The sequence below is a fragment of the Lissotriton vulgaris genome, chromosome 8 (genome assembly GCF_964263255.1).
Source record: "Lissotriton vulgaris chromosome 8, aLisVul1.2, whole genome shotgun sequence".
In the NCBI taxonomy this organism is placed as follows: domain Eukaryota; kingdom Metazoa; phylum Chordata; class Amphibia; order Caudata; family Salamandridae; genus Lissotriton; species Lissotriton vulgaris.
This window is the reverse complement of record NC_141696.1, coordinates 138,757,020-138,777,517: the sequence shown is the minus strand read 5'-3', so window position 1 is coordinate 138,777,517 and position 20,498 is coordinate 138,757,020. Positions and strand designations below refer to the sequence as shown.

The 20,498-nt window shown below is 47.6% G+C and overlaps 1 protein-coding gene across 1 annotated transcript in view; it reads right to left on the bottom strand.

Moving 5' to 3' along the window:
• Nucleotides 1-20,498, bottom strand: part of P4HA3 (prolyl 4-hydroxylase subunit alpha 3) — a 265,687-nt gene that overhangs the window by 68,419 nt on the left and 176,770 nt on the right. Inside the window, exons 5-7 of the mRNA XM_086933242.1 lie at nucleotides 12,682-12,733; nucleotides 3,316-3,479; nucleotides 1,613-1,789 (exon numbers count right to left, since the gene is read on the bottom strand). Of these exons, the coding sequence (XP_086789368.1) occupies nucleotides 1,613-1,789; nucleotides 3,316-3,479; nucleotides 12,682-12,733 (393 nt within the window). The remainder of the gene's footprint in view (nucleotides 1-1,612; nucleotides 1,790-3,315; nucleotides 3,480-12,681; nucleotides 12,734-20,498) is intronic.

Below are 20,498 nucleotides of genomic sequence, written 5' to 3'. Positions count from 1 at the left end.
CTGCAGTGAGTGATGGGCAGGTCGTAAAACGATAAAAACATTACTAAACTCTTGTTATATTTCTACAAAACACCTGGCAAAATGTCTTTCAAACAGGATCTTCAAGGTTCTTGGGATATTAATATTGACTCTTCTATTGCTGACAAAATGGAGGACATTGCTGATACGGCTACTGATTTAAAGGCCCGATTTAGATCTTGGCAGACAAGTTACCCCATCACAACGGTGATGTATGCCCCGTCCGACGAAATATAAATCCTATTATAGACAATAGGATTTATATTTCGGGGAACGGGATATCCACCCACGTTGTGATGGAATAACGCATCCCCCAATCTCTAAATCAGGCTCTATATCTCTTTGCATGCTCCAGGTATAATTCCTAAAATGGATAGTGTGTGAGTGAAAACTGATGTCATTTCTCCTTCAAAATTGCCTTTCTTCTTTGCCGCGTGGAGATCTGGATAAAATGAAACCCTCAAATCTTTTGGGGTAAAGTGAACAATAATTTACATTGGCTCAAAGAAAGACATTCTCATTGAGGAAAGAGAGTTTCTATAATGAACGAGTCAGCAATACTGAAGATTTCACTGCAAAGGTTACACATATGCCCAGGGAGTTAGACTCATTAAAAAGGATAGATTGTAAATAGGATTAGAGAAAACAATTTATAACTGTACAGAATATTGGGGAATTTTGAAGGGGAAGAATTAATCTCCTTCCCGAAAAAAAGATTTCCTAAAATTGATCAACGTGAGTGAACTACTCCACCAAATATTCAGAGAGCATAAAGAATTGATCCAAATCCCCCCTCTTCCACCGCCAGTTCAAACCCCAGTGGTATCATAATTTGAATATGTACTGATGTCATGGCTGATCTGTCTGCAGGTGAGTTTAAAAAGCAAATTACTGTGGTCAGGGCACAGGGTTTACTTTCCACAGGATGCATCAAGGAGTATGTCTAACCATACAGGTATAGCTTGTCTTGAATCTGGAGTTGAAATATATAACTGCTAGATCCATTGTATTTCAAAGGTACTTGTTAAGATAAAACAATTACATCTGAAGATCCTGTCAAATTAAAATATTTTACTCAGTGACAGAGAGCAGAGATTGTGAAAGTAGGAAAGGCTGAGGATCTTTTAATATATACATTCATTTATGTGTTGTATTTTCTGTTTGTCTTTCTGATCGAATTGTGTTCTAATATTGTTATACAGAGCTTTTTCAATGACTCATATTTTTGTTTTATAGGTCAAGCCTGTTTGCGGACCCCTAATGGTCTTGATCTTTGTTTTATGTGTTCACACTTGATGGGGTTTTGTACCTGTGTTGTGGCGTCCGATTATTCCTACCTTACTGTGTTTTGCCTTTGAGTAAGTTATCTTCATTTTGTTAATTGTTTCACTTCTTATAGCCTTTTCTAAGATGTTATTTTTTGTTTCTGTACTGTGCATTTACAGTCTGATATTCACAAAACCCGTATGTTGCAACTGGACTTAATAGAACGTATTTGCAACTCATCAACATGAATCTCCACCAGGAGTATTGGCTTCTCCAGTGCCCCTGAGGGGTCTGTCAATCTGGAGAACAGAATAGATACATAACTTACCCATGGAGCAGCAATGCCTTTAATCGTCACAGCTTCCTGGTTGGTGATGAAGTCATGGTACAGAACCACATAAGGCTGCAGGCTGACAATCTCCTTTTTCACTGGCTGAAGCATCAGGTAAGGGCTGTTGTTTGTCTCTAGAGAACACCACAGGCCTGCGTTTTGAAGGTGTCTTGGCTGAAAACAATAAAGCAAACAAGCAATTTTAGCATTCAGAAAGGTGAAATGTAAATTATGATGCCAAATGAAGTGCAATCCTTTGGTATGCACACCTCATTGCCTCATGCTAAGTGTGCTACATTGCCTGCTGGGGTATTTAAACCCATACTTACAATTTTAAAGGTGAAACTACAAGATCCAGAAGGCTGTGTGGTGTTCGAGAGAAAATGAAGTAGAACTGGCTAAAGTTGTCACACATTTATAATGCCAACTGACATCTAAGCAGATACAACTACTAAGTGTCTATTTATTAAAGCCAGATCTAGGAGGCCAAAGGAAGGAGCAAAGAAGGAAACAATGTGTCACTTCACCAAGCCTAAATCAGTGTTTTTAAATGTTTCCACAAGTGGTGTATTTTCAACAAAATCATATTGGTAACAGTAGCCTACCAGAAGACTCAATGTAATGGGGTCACAACTTTCTAGAATAAACTTTTTGTTGTACGATGTGGTGGTTACCTAGGAAATGAAATAAAACTGCAGCTGCTGTAATACACAAGAATGATTTACAGGAGGTGAGCGACCCAAAAATACCCTTGAGGGCTTGGGTGATTAAAGTAAAAAGGTAAAGATGCCTTCAAGGGGATTTATTTTGTACGTATTTGGTAACTTAAATTGACTTAAAAGGATGAATTAATAATCCTTATTAGGAACCAATCAGATACCATAAGATTCCAATTCAATATAGAAACTCAATTTTATCAAAACACAACATACAGACAAAAACACAAGGTGTATTAGAAAAATATAGTTTTATCAAAGGATTGTTTGAATGAACAGCTTCATATACAGATAAGAACACAAACAGAAATGAGGCCTGTGGGTACACACATAAGTGAATTAATACGTGACGCTACAGAACCTAAAACAACACCTATCCCAAATCACATTGAATAAAACAAGACAGGGATAAGATGTACGGTCGACGTTTCGGTTTCCTAAGAGTTAATTGTAGAAACCATCCTCAGGACTGCTGTCAATTATGATCTGTATAGAGATATTGTAATCTGTTAGTCATTAATGTAGTGAATAAAATCTTGACTCCAAGTCAGAAACCAATATACTGTGGATATAGAATAAGGTCGTATTTGGTCTTGCCACATGCAAAAGATTCGTTTCAGGACAGATATTCACACAGCCAAAGGGCGGTAATCTACTCAGAGCAGTAATGGCAGAATACAGTGCACTTTCCTTAGGATATAATGTGCATACAGAACGAAGTCAGAGTTAGTCTTGCCACATGTAGAAAGTGAATTTCAGGACAGATATTTATGCAGCGATAATCTCATCGAGACAAACTGATTAGACGCTGCCCTGCACTCTGCCTTTGCCGCTTTGATGAGATTATCGCTGCATAAATATCTGCTTAGTATATTTGCCAGGAGCAGGTACATTTACATTTATTTCTAAATATTGATTCCCAAAGAAGAGCGGCATTCTCATTGAGTGAAGGCAACCCATCCCTCCAAGGGAAGGCAACAGTACCTGGGACCCTAAGGTCTGGCACAACCCTTCATAGGCGTCTCTTGTCCTTAGATGGGTCACATTCGGCCTTTGCAGCAGCACTTCCTTCTCAGCCTCTGGAGATCTCCCAGCAAGAAGCTTCTCATACTTCAAGACATTACGAGCTATTCTTTTGTTGTCTGGATCTTATGCAAAAGAGAAAAGAACATTTTTATCTGAAATATCATAAAGCGGTCAATTTAAATTCCCTAGCCAGTAACCATTCCAAAATTATGAGTGACATTTTCTGCAAGTTTAATTAAGGTATAATTCACATCCCCAAGTGCAAAATACTTTTGATCACTTACAACTAGTTTCTACTGGATTCAGTTACTTGCATGTGAGCTTTTGGACATCTTCTGAATTGCTGCTGAAAATAGCTTAGTGTCTAATTATGTATTTTGGTTTCAAATGGTATTTGAAAGTAACCAATAGAATGTATTTTCTTTTTTGAGAGGGGGTGAGGGGGAGTGGGTACTGTGCGGGAGGTCTTGTCATAATTCAATGTAATAGAAACCATTTGCAAATGGTCAACTGTATTATCTTTCAGGGTTCCTTCATTCAAAATAATGAATGATGTGGCATCATATTACTTCGATCATTTCCAGGGCGACCTTTTGTTATATAACCATAAATGTATCTGAAGTTTCAATTTCACTACATGTCCTACTCTAATGTAGGTTTTGTGGGTGTTGTTTGAAGTTAGACATTTTTGTGGTATATGTTACCAACTTTTGTACTAAACTTAGCATGATTTTATATTACACGTGGAGTTTACTGAAGAGTGCCTAGACTTTGTGATGAGTACCTTGCCTCAAATATTTTTTAAATTACTTTAGAACAGTAAACCATTATCTTTATTTCCAATTAAGGGTTACAAAACACATTTAACCAAAGTAGCTAGTAATACAAAAAGGCTCATTTTCAGTAAAATAAAATAAAGAAAAAGGTTCTATCAAAAGATATTAACAATATTCCTTTCACTAAAATCCCCCAGATGTGAGTATACTGCTACAGCATAGAATATGCATGGAGCTACAAAAGTGTATACACAGCTACTCTTATTCGATTTTGGCCCTATTAAACATTAATATTTTAACTGCCGCTCAATAGTAGCTACTTTGACGCACAATGGTGCAATCTGCACACTTTTTAGGTTTAAAGCATTTTTATTGAGACAAAAAACATGGGGAAAAGGGATAGGAGGTCAAGGTTACATACAGCACAGTAGAAGAAAAAGGCGCAACTCCGGAGCGTTGGCAAGGAGCAGTTCGTTGGTCAAGAGGAAAGGCACAGCAAATGAAAGGCGAAAAATGCAATCTGCGTAACCCCTGTGCGCATATCAACACCCCAATTCTGAGCAATGAGAACTATTAGCAACTCAACAAGGCACAACCCAATCCCCCCGTCCCCCATATAAAAGAAAAAAGAAAGGAAACAATACCCCAACTCCCCCGTCCGATGGCCCTGTACTAGGATTATCCGCCCAAAAAGCCCCCACCCCACCCCCAGGATCCCGCCCCCCATGCAATCTAGTCCGCCGGGGTCACTGGTGGCGTCAGCCTAAGAAGTCTAAGGTACCTCGGGCAGGTGAGCTCCCGGAACTCGGTGGACAGCAGCGCCAGGAAGGGTTGCCACAGCTCTTCAAATTGGTCTGTCTCCCCAGCCACCGTAAGCGACAACTTCTCCATGGCCAACACATGCCAGAGCCTATGCAACCAACCCGTAATGGAGGGGACAGTGGAGGTGCGCCAGTGGATAAGGATGTTCTGGACCGCAGACCCCAGCGCAATTGCGATCTGTCTACCCCTGCGGGACTTCAGTGGGTACATTAGGTCATTGGGAAGGCCCAGCAAGACATACGCCGGGAAGCGCGGCAGCTCGATCTCAAAGTGTTTATCCACCTCGTCCAAAACCTCCTTCCAGTAAGCGGTCAACACGGGGCAATCCCAAAGAATGTGAGAGAGGGTACCCTCCTGCCCGCAGCCCCGCCAGCACCCCTTGTCAGTGTGTCGATGCATTTCATACAGTCTCTCCGGGGTGTAGTACCAGTAAGTGGACACCTTAGTGAAGGTTTCCGTAAGACCCGTATGATATGCAGAGTGCCGCGCCCGATATGCAATTTTGTCCCATTCCTTGTGGCTGAGTGTCCTACCCAATTCCCTGTGCCAGCGCTCCCTCCCTGGGTTATAATAGTGAAACGGCGGGGGTTGTAGGTACTTGTACAAATCGGTAATCAGCTTAGCATCGGAGGTCCGGGTCACCAACCACCTCTCATACGGTGTAATTTGACGAGCAGCGGTGTCACGCACCTGGGGTTGGAGGGCCCAATGCCGAACCTGCATATAGCGCAATCTATCCAGCTCCATCAGGCCGAATTCCTGCCAAAGTTGCTGAAAAGGAACCACGCCTTCCGGTCCGTAGATTTGGAAGAGCACTCTACAGCCCGCACTCACCCAATGGGAAAAAGCTCCCGGCTCCATCCCTGGGGTAAGTCCGGGTTACCGACTATGGGTGTGAACGGCGAGGGGAAGGTGGTAAGGTCTCGAACCTCGCAAACTGCATCCCACACCCTCAGGGGGACCCGCGTAACAAAAGAAGCGTAAAGGTTAGAGGGGCGATGCGCGCGGCGCAAGAATGGAACCTCTTGTAGGGTGCGGCCCGCCACCGCCTGGTCTTGAAAAAGCCAGTCTTTGTCGGACTCCCACCTGCTCCACTCCACTAGGTATCACAGCTGCGCCGCCTGAAAGTACTTACGGAGATCCGGGATGCCAAGACCCCCTGCCTCCGGGGCAAGCGTGGAGAGGACCCTCTTCATCCGCGGCTTGCGGCCTTGCCAGACAAAGCGGGAGATGTCAGCCTGCGTCTGTCTTATCCAGCCCACCGGGGGCTGGAGGGGCAGGGCGCGAAAAAGATACAGTATCTGGGGCAGCACCGTCATCTTAACCGCCGCAATTCGTCCCAGCCAGGACAGTAGGCCCTTGCTCCAACGGCCAAGCTCCTCCTTGATCTTCCTGCTGAGGGAAGTGTAATTGGCCGCAACCCTCTCCGGCAATGTGGGCGCCAGCAGAATCCCCAGGTATGGCACCGTAGACGAGGACCACTGCATGGGGAAGAGTCGCTGAAGGTCCCTCCTGGTATCCGCCGCCAGGGACACATCCAATGCCACCGACTTGCTCATATTCATTTTGAAGCCGGCCACATGTGCAAAGGTGTCCAGCTCCTGGATGCAAGCAGGTAACGACCTCCTAGGGTCGTCCAGGGTCAGCAGGACATCGTCCGCATAAAGGCTAACCGTGTGGACATACTGGCCCATCTTGACCCCAATAGCATCCGGGTTGTTGCGAATCCTCTGAGCAAACGGCTCCATGTAGAGGGCAAACAGAAGCGGCGAGAGGGGGCAGCCCTGCCTCGTACCGCGTTCGATGGCAAAGCCACTGGAGCTACACCCATTGACCCGCACCAACGCTGAAGGATGTTTATAACAGTTGAATACCATGGTGCGGAACTTATCACCGATTCCCAGTTTCCTGAGAACCAGCTCAAGATACGGCCAATGAACTCTGTCGAAGGCCTTCTCCGCATCAACTGACAGCAGCATCCGCTCCCCCGGAATCCGCGAGGCCTTCTCCAGAACATGCGTCACCCGCTTGGTATTGTCGACCGTCTGTCTGCCGGGTACGAAGCCAGCCTGGTCCGCCTCCACCAGTCCGGGGAGGTGCGGGCCCAGTCTGGACGCTAAAATCCCCGTATACAGCTTGAGGTCGACATTTAAAAGCGAAATGGGTCTATACGAACCGCATAAGGCCCGGTCTTTCCCAGGTTTGGGGATTACCGAGACCGTCGCATTCAGGAGATCCGGTGGGATGGCTCCCGGTTCGGAGAAGGAATTAAATAGCCTAGCAAGGACAGGGGCCACCGCCGTGCAAAAAGTCTTATAAAACAGAGACGTGTACCCATCTGGGCCCGGGGCCTTACCATGCTTCAGCCGCGCTATGGCAGAAATTACCTCCTCGACATGGATATCCCGCTCCAGATGGTTCGCCTGAGCAGGATCCAGCACCGGAAGGGCCACTGACTCCAAATAGTCTTCGGCGTCTCGCGGCGGGGAGGGCTCCTCAGCATACAGCGCCTCGTAGAAGCTGCGAAAGGATTCCGCTACCTCTGCGTCACCAGAAACGACTACCCCGTCCGGACCCACCAGTTCCCTCATGACGCTACGCTGCTGCGCGACCCGGAGCCGGTGTGCCAGGAGCTTACCACATTTGTCCCCCCCTGTGTAGAAGGCATGCTTCAAGCGCAAGGCGGCATACTCCGCCCTATCAAGATCCAGTGCCGACAGGAGTTTCCTCGCGGCCTTCAACTGCCTCCACACCCTTGGAGCCCCCGTGCGGCGGTGGACCTGCTCAAGCTCCCGGACCTGAACGGTCAGCTCGTCCCTTTTCCGTTGCCGCTCCCTATTTTCGGCTGAGGAGATGGAAATAAATTCCCCCCGAAGGACCGCCTTCAAAGCCGCCCACTGTGTCGCTTGGGAAGTGTCAGTGTTGCTATTGTGAGACAAATAATCCTGTATGACCTCCCCAATGTGTTTCACTACAGACTTTTGGTGTAAAAGAGTATCTCAAAGGCGCCATACCCCCCGAGAGGGAGAGGCCGCCGGCCACTTGAAAACGCCAGCGACTGGTGCATGGTCAGACAGGGTCAGGACCCCGATGTCCACCGCTGTGGCGGCAGCGCGCATCGGTCCACTCACCAGGAGATAGTCCAGCCGTGAGTAAGTTCGGTGTGCGTGTGAAAAGTAAGAGTAGTCCCTATCAGTGGGGTGCATGGAGCGCCAAAGGTCATGTAAGTCCATTTCCGCAATCCGGGCCTTCACAGCCTGGGAAAGTTCCCCCGTCTGTGGAGAGCGCTGCGCCGACCTGTCCATCACAGAATCGAAGACAATATTAAGGTCTCCCCCCAAGATGACATGACGGTCGGGAGAGGCAGTGACGTCCACCAACACGGAATCCAAGAAGCGTTCTTGGTGGTCATTTGGGCTATAAACGGAGCCAACCGTGAACGCTATTCCCCCTAAGCGCATGCGATATGCAAGAAGCCTCCCCTTCTGTTCAGCATACTTATACAAAACCTCCCCCCTGAAGGAGCGCGCTAGAAGAATGGCTACCCCCGCGGTCTTGTTCGCTGCCGAAGAGAAGAACTGGGTAGGGAACTTAGCAGAGCGCAGCCTATGGCAATCCCGGGACAATAAGTGGGTCTCCTGCAAAAGGCATATGTCCGCCTCCGTCCCCTCCAGCAAAGACGGGATCGCCCTGCGCTTCACAGGGTTATTCAGACCCTTGACATTAAGGGTCACTACCTTTAGGGATGACATTCCTCCCGGGGATCAGGAACGCTGTGCAGTGGGCAAGGGATCCGCGGGCGGGGCGCGCGGGGCAGCTGCGCGGGAAAAGCCAAAACAGGCCAAGCGTGGGCACGGACAACATCGGACGGGACTTCCCCAACACCAGAACAACCCTCACACCCTCCCAAAACACACCCATGGCAACTAGCCAAATACAAACTTAAACACCCCATTGTCTCAGTCAAGCCCCAAAACGGGAAAGTCCGTAGAAAAAAGCAAAGTGGACGTTCAGCCACTCACCTCCATCCGCTCCCTCCCGACCCCCCCGTCCCAAACCCAGCATCGAAGAAGCTGAGAGCATCTCCCCCCGGAGTGAGTGTTAGGCCGTCATGGCCACGCCGATGGAGCCGGCCGAGTCCCTGGCTGCCGCCCTCAAAGCGTCGGCCATGTCCGCCCTGATAGTAGGGGAATCAGGACGCCCTGCACTAGCCGCTGACTGTCTCCTAGTCGACCTCCGTCGGCTCCGTCTCTCTGAGCGCTTCCATGACGGTGTAGCTCCATCCTCCTCCGCCGCCGTAAGCCCCAGGACCCCACAAATGTCTTGCAAGGAGCGTAGCTGATGCAGCACCCCATTCCACCGGAAGATCAGGCGGAAGGGATGCCCCCAGGAGTACGGCGTCTCTTGTTCGCGCAGAAAGTCAGTGGCAATCCTGAAGGACCTGCGCTTCTGCAGCGTGATGGGGGACAGGTCTTGATAAAGCGCTACAGGCCGCTCCCGGAAAGTCAGGGGTTGTTTCCTGCGGGCCTCAGTCATGATGCGTTCCTTCATCGGGAAGTCGGGCAGGAAAGCCAAAATGTCCAGTGGAGGAGCCGATGACTGGCGCTGTCGGCCAACTCTGTGTGCCCTATCAATGCGAATAGGGAAGTCCGCAGCTTCCCCCAGGATCTCCAGGAACAGGCCTTGCAGATAGCCCACCAAGTCGGTCCCTTCGTCCGCGGACGGCACACCCCGCACCCGGATGTTGTTCCTCCGTGACCTGTTCTCAAGGTCCTCAGAGTAGGCTTGGAGCTCAACACACTGCTCCCGGAGGCGGAGAACGTCCTGCTGAAGATGGACTATCTCTTCGTCCCGGCGCTGGGCCGCCGTCTCCACCGTCTCCACTCGCTCGCCGAGGCCTTCCACTTCACTACGCACTTCACGGACCTCACTGGCCACTTCCCGCTTCAGCGTCTGAAAGTCCTCTTTGAGAGAGCTAAACAGTTCCTCCATAAAGGACCTCGTGACCGGTGGCTCTCCCCCAGTCGCATCCGCCGAGGCCCGGGAAGACCCCGGCGATGGCTGTGTTCTGTCCCGCAGTTGCTGGGCCCTGCCAAGCATGTCCGGCAGGGTGCGGTCCCCCTTCTTCGAGCCGCCTCTTCCAGTCATCGCAATCGCTGCAATCGATGAGTGGGCACAGGTCCAGCCGCTTCAGGAATGCCCAGTCTCTAGTAAGCGCCCGATGGGGGGGTCTCCCCATGAGCAGAGGCGCCGCGTCACAGGCGACAAAATGGCGGATCAGTCCGGGCACCGCCAGCCGTGGGCGCCCAGCCGGGACGGCACTTGAGAGCTATAGTAGGGGGCCTTCCCTTCAGCACGTCCCACAGAGAGTTAGCTCGGCAGTGGTGGTGGGCACAGACAACCGCCAGCAAAGGACTCCAGTGGAGGCCGACAACACCGATCCCTCGGGGACAAAATGGCGGCGGGGCGGGGCAGGGCAGCACTTCAAGCCCGGCGACACCACCGGGGCCCCTTAGAAACACAGCAATCTGAGAAGGTCCACAGCCAGGTTCATACTGTCACACAAAGGGGCCCAAATGGTCCGACCCCAGCATTGAGTCCGCTGTACCTCGTTCACGGGACCGGGGCCCACACAGTGCGATGTGTCGCCGACACAAGTCTAGGCGCCGAAGCACACGTCCAAAGTCCTCCGTGCCGCCGGGTCCCAGCCCGCAGGGCTCCTGTATCCTCCGTCGAGTGACGGGTCAGACTCCCTCCGGATCTTCAGGTTTCAGCACCAGGCCCAGCCGAGGCGCCTGGACAGCACTCCGATTCGCTCCGCCTCCCAGGCTCTCCGTCGTTCCTCGATCTATGATCGGTCTTTTGGGGTGCTTTCCCCGAGGTGATTAGGGCCAAAGCGACATCAACGTGCGCGTCAGGTGCTCCGCTTCACTCCTCTCACACGCTGAGCATCAGCGGGGGGAGAAAAGCGTAAGAAAGGGGCTCGAGCTTAGTCGGGCCGGAGGAGCTACGGGAGGTAAATGTAAATGTACAGGTATTTATATAGCGCAAACCACCCACATCGCAGGCATCTAAGCGCTTGCTTAGGGAACCCGTCCTGGTATTCCCCTGTGAGATAACACCGGCAGGGAATCCACAAGGTGAAAGCCAGGCATCCCGCCGCGAGGGGCCGTTGTGGAGATTAAGCAAGCTATTGCCCAGAGTCGCAGAGTGTGGACCCGTGAGTCGAGTAGGCACCGGAGCGAGAATTATCGAGTCCGTGGAATTATTGAGCCCAAGCCCCTGTCGAGGCGGGGAATTGAACCCTGGTCCAGGGCCGATCTCAGGTTCCGGGTCTGCCGCCTCTAACCCCTGAGCCACACTTCTCCGGAGCGGAAGCGTCCGCTCACCCCGCCATCTTGGCCACGCCCCCTGCACACTTTTTAAAGATTAATAAAACATGGAACCAAATGTATGCACACTATTACATTGGTAGTTCCTTTGGTAATATGTGCTTTAAAGTCTGCAGGTGTTACAGTGATCTGCAGCTTTAAAGGCTGCATATGTCCTCCATAATGATGTCATAGCTGATGTTATCACTGACATCATCAATTGTGTACTTGTAATCTGAGATGTTGCGTGTGATGTCACAATGAATATTGTAATAGTAAAAAACCACTGGAGCAACCCCCATGCCAGGCTGGACGTGGGTAACTATGACACAGCAAAGCCCATCAAGGTATCACTGTGGAAGTAAATTAAGCTAATTAGGTGATACGATTAATATATCAGTCTCAGCGGCAAATGTAAAGGTAGCAAAACAGGACCATGTACACAAATGAATTAAGAGAATTATCTATTTATGGAAAAAAGTATTTTTCAAGACATAGACATATTGTATAACACATAGACATGTGCCAAGTGTACAAAAGTGACCACGCTGTGCTAAGACTATAAGTACACCCTATGACACTATGCAGTTAAAGTTCATATGATTCATAAGGTAATATTCTGCACCAAAATGTAAAATGTCTTTGAAGCCATATTAATGTAGGCGACGTTTTGACACTTTTTAAATTTCACCGGCCATCATCAGGACCAGGAGAGTTGTTGCATTCACTGTGTAAGTAGTCAGTGAAAAATATTCACATGCAGAGGAGGTTTCAGAGAGTTTAAGGTCAATTATTTGACTAAACGTTGTCCATACTCAACAGGTAAGGATGGCACGCATATGTTCATTCTTCTACTAGACTACTCGGTGCTATGGGTACTTGTCTGATACTGTTATCTTTTTGTACTGGCACCAGCTTGTCTCCCATCATTCATACCCTGAGCTATCCTATTCTGGATAGGGCCTGTTCTCTCGCCACTACCTTCTCCCTTGCAGATGGAAGTTGGTCTCACCTCTGCCCAATCATAAGCTGCTTAAGCCAACTTTTTACATAACACGTCTTCCAATATGTTTCCTACAGCTTGTGATAATTGGCATGAACAGTGAGAAAAAGTAAGAAATGTTAGCAGAACACTTATGAATCAAGATGCTGGGACATCAGGCATCATCTAAGGCCAGGCAGGTTTAGAATTTTGTGAAAAGCCTGAAGAAGCCACAAGCAGATAGACTGGTGTGTTTATTGTAGCAGCACAGGGGTTGATGGAAAACACCCTCTATGTAAAGGAAACGTATTAAAATAAAACAATGATGTGTTAATACAGAAATGTAAGGTTGTGAATCATTCTGAGCACTTACCATAAAGGAGGCACTCCCTGGAAAGATGTAAGGCATGAGACACATTTCCTGTCTAGGAAAGAAAAGGAGATCAAATATCAGGAAAGGGCAGATATTAACTATGCTTCATAGTCTCCAAGGCGCAGCAGGGTTTTCTATCACATCAATATAGGCCTAGAGGTCCTCAGCCTATCGCTCTAGCCTAAATACTCCATTTAGGAGGCTCCTAGCTATCCCTCTGCTTCTAAAAAACACCTTTAGTTTCTACCTCCTGTCTCAGAGGTTGCATCTGTTTTAGGAGATATCTTATTTTTCCTTCAAGGAGCCTTGAATTATGTTCTAACCTTCTTAAAGCTCGATTGTACTAAGGATTACCGAGCATAGTAATATAGTGATATCAAAATATCATGAAAAGAATACCGAAGGACATAATATCGAGGGGTAAGAGCATATAGAGGAAGTATAGTTTACTATTCTTAACTCCGCATCTGCGCGCACGTGCACGCACACACGCACACACACATCCACGCATGCATGCGCGCACACACACACACACACATATCAACAAAATACATAGATGTAGAGTTATGTATAGGAAATCTCTGCTTTGTTATTCTCACCATTTGGGCCTCAAATATTTTGCTCACAATATTTCTCACCATCAACATTCCCTTCTCAATAATATGGGGCAATACCTTAAGGCTCATCTTATGTCCATCCTCATCCTCCTATTCCTTCTCCCCATCACCCTCCTCTTTCTCATTCTTCTCTGTGTGATGGAGTAACAAGCATTTCTATCAACAATGCATCAGAGTTTAGACTAGCGCACCACGTGGTCTTGTGAGCACCACGTGGTCTTGTGAGCACCACATGGTCTTGATGATAAACATTGTAAAAATTCAGTGTAAACTGGGTCGTATGTCCCCCAACAGGAGCATAAGCATTTCAAGCGCAGTACAGCTGTTGTAAGACAACTGGAATTAAATTCTGAAGTGTATCTCATTACGTGGACATACATGTTTTGTTGTACACGTGATAAAGTGTAACTGAAAGTATAGCTCATAAAAGAGCGACATATCACCCTTAAGCAACCCTAAGACATGGAAACATAACACCCAAGTGGTCTGAAATCTTGCCAGCTATGTTATAGTAATGTACTATCTGTCCTGGAGTCCTGTGACTTCTGAGGTAAGGTACCACTTGCCAAGTTTGGAGCTCAGATCAGGGGGTCAATAAATGTGATTTTGAGGCTAATGGGTAGATCTCTGTATTGGGACCCTCAGGGCTTTTAGTGGGCCGGGTCCTGCCGGTGCTCAGCATCAGTAACTCTTAAAAGCAGGTGCTGAGACGGGTCCCTATCAGGCTCTCCATTTTTGCCCTCACCCTGAAGATGAAAAACAAATCCTAACTCTGCAACAGTGCCACCCTTCACTGCCTTTGATGTAACCTCGATGAGACTAGTTGTAGGTCTTTCATAGTCCCATCATTTCAGAACGGAAGCATTCTCAATAGTATACACCACTAAGCCCTAGTTGTTTCTTAATTATCTGACAACCATTGGCAAAGCCAAAGTGTTGGCTTGTTGTAGGTATAATGTTACTTTCCGTAGTACATATCTGGATCAGGCCCGGACTGGCCATAGCGGGCACCGGGCAATCCCCCGGTGCGCCGCAAGGGTGGGGGACGGTTTTGTGCCCCTGGGGGGCGATTTTGTTACAGGGCAAAATCGGCCCTGCAACAAAATCGGCCGAAAACCGGCCCTAGCTAAGCCTCCAGTGGGGAGGGGGGGCCGGCCGAGCACTTTGCCAGGGCCGGTTTTTGTTCCCAGTCTGGATGCAATGACAGAAACAGCAAAATACCGGCACACTGCTAAGTACAGGTTCATGTTTTTAATCCATGCTCTTAATTACATAGGCCACACCCCTTTGAGAGACCCCCCCCCCCAGTTTTTTCATCCCACTTAAAGCCCTGGGGACACTGGTGTGAACGTCTGTACTTGGCATGTCTGAGGGATGATGCTGAGCAACCCATGTGCTTGTCATCCGCAGTGCCAGAAAAACACCACTACAGACGGCCCCTTGGCAGCCATACTGCTCAGTCCTGCCAAGGGGGATGCGGGAGGCATTGCAGCTCCCTACCCAATCCTCCAGGGAAGACTGCAGGACTATGAGAAAGTATTGGCAAGGATGTAGCATTAGAACAATTTCTTTTGTGCAACGTTTTCAGTAAAGTTGGCGTAAAAGACGACGGGGGGCTTTTCTAACTACATGTAGATTTATTATGGAAAGATGGCAGAGTGCCCCAAGCAGAACTTCGAAATCATGCCACCAAACCCGGTGGCAGGCAGGTAACGTGGATATGCACACGGCCAAAGTGTGCTGTTGAGACACAGCCCAGCAAACAACAGCATACAAGTAGAAACACCTGGTGCAGAAGCAGTTCCGGGTTACCAAATAGGCAAAGCAGGCACCAGCCTATGGGCCAACGGATCAAAATAATATTGATTTGATCTTGAAAGAAAATTACAATCAAGCTTTCTTAAATTGTTTCCAAAAGACAGAGCAAAAAATTAATCTACTCAAAAAATGAAAACTTCACATTAAAGACTGTATAGAGAAAATGCTGTATTAATGTAATGTACCCTTTAACAACTTAAAGTACATAGACCAGAAACACTGCATCAGATTCACATAACAGCATGTCTCTTAAAAGCTCATGTTCTGGCAGCTGTCAGTTTGTAAAAAAATCCAGTGCAAACATCGTAGTAATGTAATGTGATGGTCGTCTCCATCTAGCGGCTGAAGTATTAGGAGATAATTTACAAAGGGGTTGGAGGGGGTCCGATATTTCGACTGCCTCGAGGCCTCCACAGAGTTTAATTCAGGACTGTGCAGAAGATGTTTCTCTACTGACTAGAAACACCTGGAAGACGGAATAAGTGGTTGTACCTTCGTTGACTTCAGAAATGGTGTATATAAAAGAGCAATGTGTTCTTTATTAAGCACTGTGTATGTCAAACTGAACTAAGCATTTCTTTTTTCAATATGTGTTTTTTGTTGTCTTTTTTACTGCCTTTTTTCATCCTTTTAGTATTGTTTTCAACAGAGAAGGCCCTTCAAAATATCCTTCAAAATATTGTGAAGGTAAGTTTTTAGGGGAAAGCAAAGTTTTATTATACTTAACTCCACAAAAAATTACCTTGGCGATATATATGTATATCTTCATGGTATGTAGATGTGGAGTTGAGTTAAGAATAATTATCTTTACTGACATATTTTCACTTTGTATTTGTATTTATTAACTGTTCCATTAATTAAAATCATTACAGTAAAACAATCAGCCTATAAAGCTAAAACCATGATCTAAAAACATCTGTTTATCATACGTAAAATTGTGCGCCCCGCCCCTGTGCCAACATGATCGTCCCTCCCCGGGAGCTACAGTCTGTGCTGTGTGGCCTTACGCGCGTTCATGAAGTCCCCTTTGAGCCTCGCTGGGTGAACAGCAATACAGGATTATGGACGTCGCCTCTTTCATTCCTTTTGGCCCTCGCTGATGTTAGCGTTGTCATTGATGAACTGGCGGGCTGGGAATGTTTAGGGCCACTGAGCTTGCTTCCACTAAATTTGAGGTACCCTTTTCCAGAGTTTTGTTGCTTTCGTTAGCAGCTTTTATGGCAATCCTGATTTGATGGATGAATTTTGCCAGTCTTGCTAGTGTATTTTCACTTACCTTATTGATTTATTGGTCCTTGATATTTTTGACACAATATTCTGTCCACACAATATTTTTCTTTTCAATTTTTTGTTAGACAACCCAAGAACATTATGAAAGGAAATTGCGCGTTTTATTCACAAGAGCTAAGGGCCAGATGCACGAATATTAAAAATTGTCATTTTCGAATCGCAATTTTTTTTCGAGTAGCTATTTGGTAATCGCTATTCTTAATGTATTAAACTGTTATTTTTTTAATTAGTAATTCCTAGTGGGGTCGGAAATTGACCTACCTAATAAATATTAATGAGGTAGGTTACAATTTGTGGCCCAATCGGAATCACACCAATCACAGGGATTGTTGTCCACCATGTCTGTAATTGCTTTTTAATAAAGCAAACTTTTTTCTTTTAAATGCAGCCCATTTTTCTCAAATCAAAATGGGAAGTGTTTGAAAAAATAAGTGAAACTTTAAAATGTTATGTTAGGTTATGCTATTATGAGCTTGTAGAGCGCTTTATCACCCAGGGGTATCTAAGCACTATCAGCTGACACACAACATCAGTGGGACACCAGACCACCCGATCACAGGGGCCCCCATGCCTCCAAGAATAGCACGGTTTTCAGATTTTTCTTAAAGAATAGGAGATTGGTTTCTTTCCTGAGTTCAGCTGGGAGAAGGTTCCATGCCAGGGGGACAGTGCTAGAAAAGGCTCTGCCACCCTTGGATGCAAAGTTTTTAAGAGTAGACAGTGGTTGGTGGGACCACTGCTTGCTGAAAAAAAAATTGGGGAACATTATCAAAGGGTAAGGGGTCATTTGGGGACCCCCTCCCATACGCAAATAGTTGCCACCTTCTTTGAGGTGGCAGTAAAAATGTAATGTTTTGCAACTGTAATTTGGTCACAAAACAATAATACATACCACTGCGAATCGGTATTTGGAAGGGTAACCCTAAACACACCAGTTCCAAATACTGAATTGCAAACCCATATTGCGATTTGGTAACAAGTTACTGAATCGCAATCTGTCTTTTGTATATTAAAACATGCTTTTTTGAATTTGCAATCGGCACAATTCTGTGAATTGGACCTTTTAAGACTTCAAAAAACCTTTGTACATCTGGCCCTATCACTTATTCATATAACTTCGATATTTTATTAACCATTGTATTTTCTATGCAGTTGGGTTCTCATTTAATGTCTGTTAAAATGGCTCGAAAAGAAATTCATATTGATGCATAATTTGTATTTTCAGCACACATAATTCAGTGAACCTAGCCACATAATTTGGACCGCCATTACTGCATAATTCCGACAGCTCTGATTCATGTAATGTTGAAATATCTTGTGACAATTAACAAAATAAAGAAAGAAACCATGTGCATTGGACTGAGCGAACGGAATTCTCCTGGTCAAAGCTTCTAAATTGCTAATAATGTCCTGCACTTAACAAAGTGGCCTGTGAGTGCAAGTACTGCAGCAAGGTATGCATCTGGCTGGTGGAATGTGAAGGTGTATTCCCACAACCAACCGTACATTTAACCCCTTGTGTGCTGATGACGGAACCGCTCCGTCATCAGCTGCGGTGGCGCTGTGCTGATGACGGAGCGGTTCCGTCATGGCCCGCCCGCCGCTCATACGCGGCGCGAATTCCGCACCTCCGCTGAGCGTTCTATTGAGCGGGCGGGGCCATGACGAAACCGCTCCGTCATAAGCACAGCGCAACCGACGCTGGTGACGGAGTGGTTCCGTCACCAGCATGCGCCCGCCGCTCTTCCGCCCGCCCCCTTAGCACTGCGGCAGAATAGCCGCCGCAGTGAAGGGGTTAAGGAGTCACCGGGCCAAGGACAGCAGCAGTCAGCTGCTCACAATAGTCAGCCACCCCTTAAAATGGTATAAAGGGGCAGTAGCTACTCTTGACTATGTATCAGGATATACAATGGGTGCTGCTTTGGTCTGGGAATCCTTGTGTTTTTGCTGGTTCAACATCACCAACAAATACATGGGCTCAGCTAATGTACTCAAAAGTGTTGAGTGCATGAAGCTATAGATGTGCGGTTGAAAGTCAGACTGTGAAGATCACGAACTGAGAAGCTTTGCTGTTCAGGTCAAATATTAGACTTTTACATCCAAGTCTACACAACCATCAGGCTGTTTCGGATTAGGAAAGGACAAAGGTGTAAAGCATCTTGAGAGCAAGGTGTTCACTCTTGTTCCACAATGGCAAGATCCAAACCTCACTTGCGGGATAACCCTATGCAATAAATTCCTTGCAATTAATGTAAATGGTATTCATACACATGCTCCGGGTTTATCCTCAAAATCTGGCATGAATTTCTCCCTCATGTACCAACAAGTGGCACCTTGTCTGCAGACTGTCAATGGAGGACCCTTCCCCTCAATACATACTTCACAATGTTAAGTAAGTCAGAGGACCATCTGCAGATTTAAAATTTTTTGGTCTTACACCTAATTTTTATTGTAGTCATGCAAGAGCAGGCCAATGCACAATTATACATCACCGTAAGTTTGAGCAGTTACGCATTATGATCTGTTGTCCCATACACAGCCTTCGTGCCCACAACCCGGGGGTTGGGCGGCAATCAGTTCGTGGCTCCCCCATGCCTGCCATTAAAAAAATAGGAGTAGCTAGTTACAGGATTATGTGCATGACTACTTTTATGCCTCATCTAACCAACACACTAAACCCCAACTCCCACCCCCTGCGCTAAAACCTAAACCCCCCTCTGTTCCTCCCCTCCCCCCACCACCAGTCTAAGGCCCTTGCAACGACCATTCCTCCTCTAATAAAGTGCTTATTTTGCCGACCCTGTATACCTGCAGCCTCTGGGACTTCAGTTAGCCCCTACCACCCTTCCCGCCCCGGGGGCCTCCTCCACCTCCACCTCGTCCTCCTCGCTATCTCTAAGGGCCTGTACCATCACTTCCCATGCGGTCGCTGTTTCAGTAGCTCTCTGGCTAGGGGTCCTGCGTGCAAGCTGGTACCTGTGCGTGCTGTCAGCGGTAGCCCATTTCAGAAATTCCTGCCTCCACCTCCTGGGAGTCGGGCCCACCCTCGCTTTCCAGTTCCTAGTGATCTCCCTTTTAGCCACCATCAATCCCATGTCAATAAACTTGCTCGTGAGTTTGGTTCTGGGGGTATGAGGGAACCAATGTAAAAGACACTCCGCCGGACCAAAGTCTATGGACCTTTCAGTTATGTCGTTCAACACGTCGCCTATGGTCTGCCAAAAATCCTGCAGGGCCGGGCACGCCCATAGCATATGCACTAACTCGACCCCCTCTTCCGGGCACCGGGGGCAGGCCGCCGTTATCGCACCGAAGTACCTCTTGATCCTCCCCGGGGTCATGTACGCTCTATGTAGTACATAATTGTGGATAAGTTGAAATCTAGCATTCCTCGTGCTGTTGCGAGCCCTACGGACTAGCTGCGCCCACGTCGTGTCAGGTATGTCTTTACCCAGGTCCACCTCCCATTTGGCCTTCAGCGATGTAAGAGGAGGGAAATTCTCTCTCACCATTCTACTGTAGAGGCACGTCACCGCCTTAATTGTACCCGCCGACATCATAGTATATTGCCATGCAGCTGCTGTCGCGGGTTCCTCTAGCCCCGTGCCCCAATGGTCCTGCACTACTCTGCTCACTGCCGTATGAAGCAAGAATCCCCCTCTCGGGAGGTCAAAGCGCTCCAGCAGTGCTTGGAACGGGAGTAGCATGCCATTTTCATACAGGTCCCCAATAACCTGCACCCCTGCCTCCTCCCACCTCTGTAGATGCGACCAGTCACCGCCATGCGGCAGCGCTGTCAGCATGCCCAGAGGGATCTCCGGTGCATATGGCCGCCGTATTCCTGCCCTCTTCTGCGCTCGATTCCAGCATTGACGGTACGTGCGTTGTTCCAACGATAAGTCCCGACTATCTATCCGCTGTTGGAGGGTAATGTACGCCAAAACATGTCGGGGCGTCCCCTGCAGCCTTTCGTCTTCCGGGCCCCGGAATACTCGTGCCACCTCCTGCGTGAAGACCTGCAGTTGGGCCGCCAAATAATAAAGCTCAAAGTCCGGCACCGCCAGTCCCCCTTCATCCTTCGGGCGGGAAAGC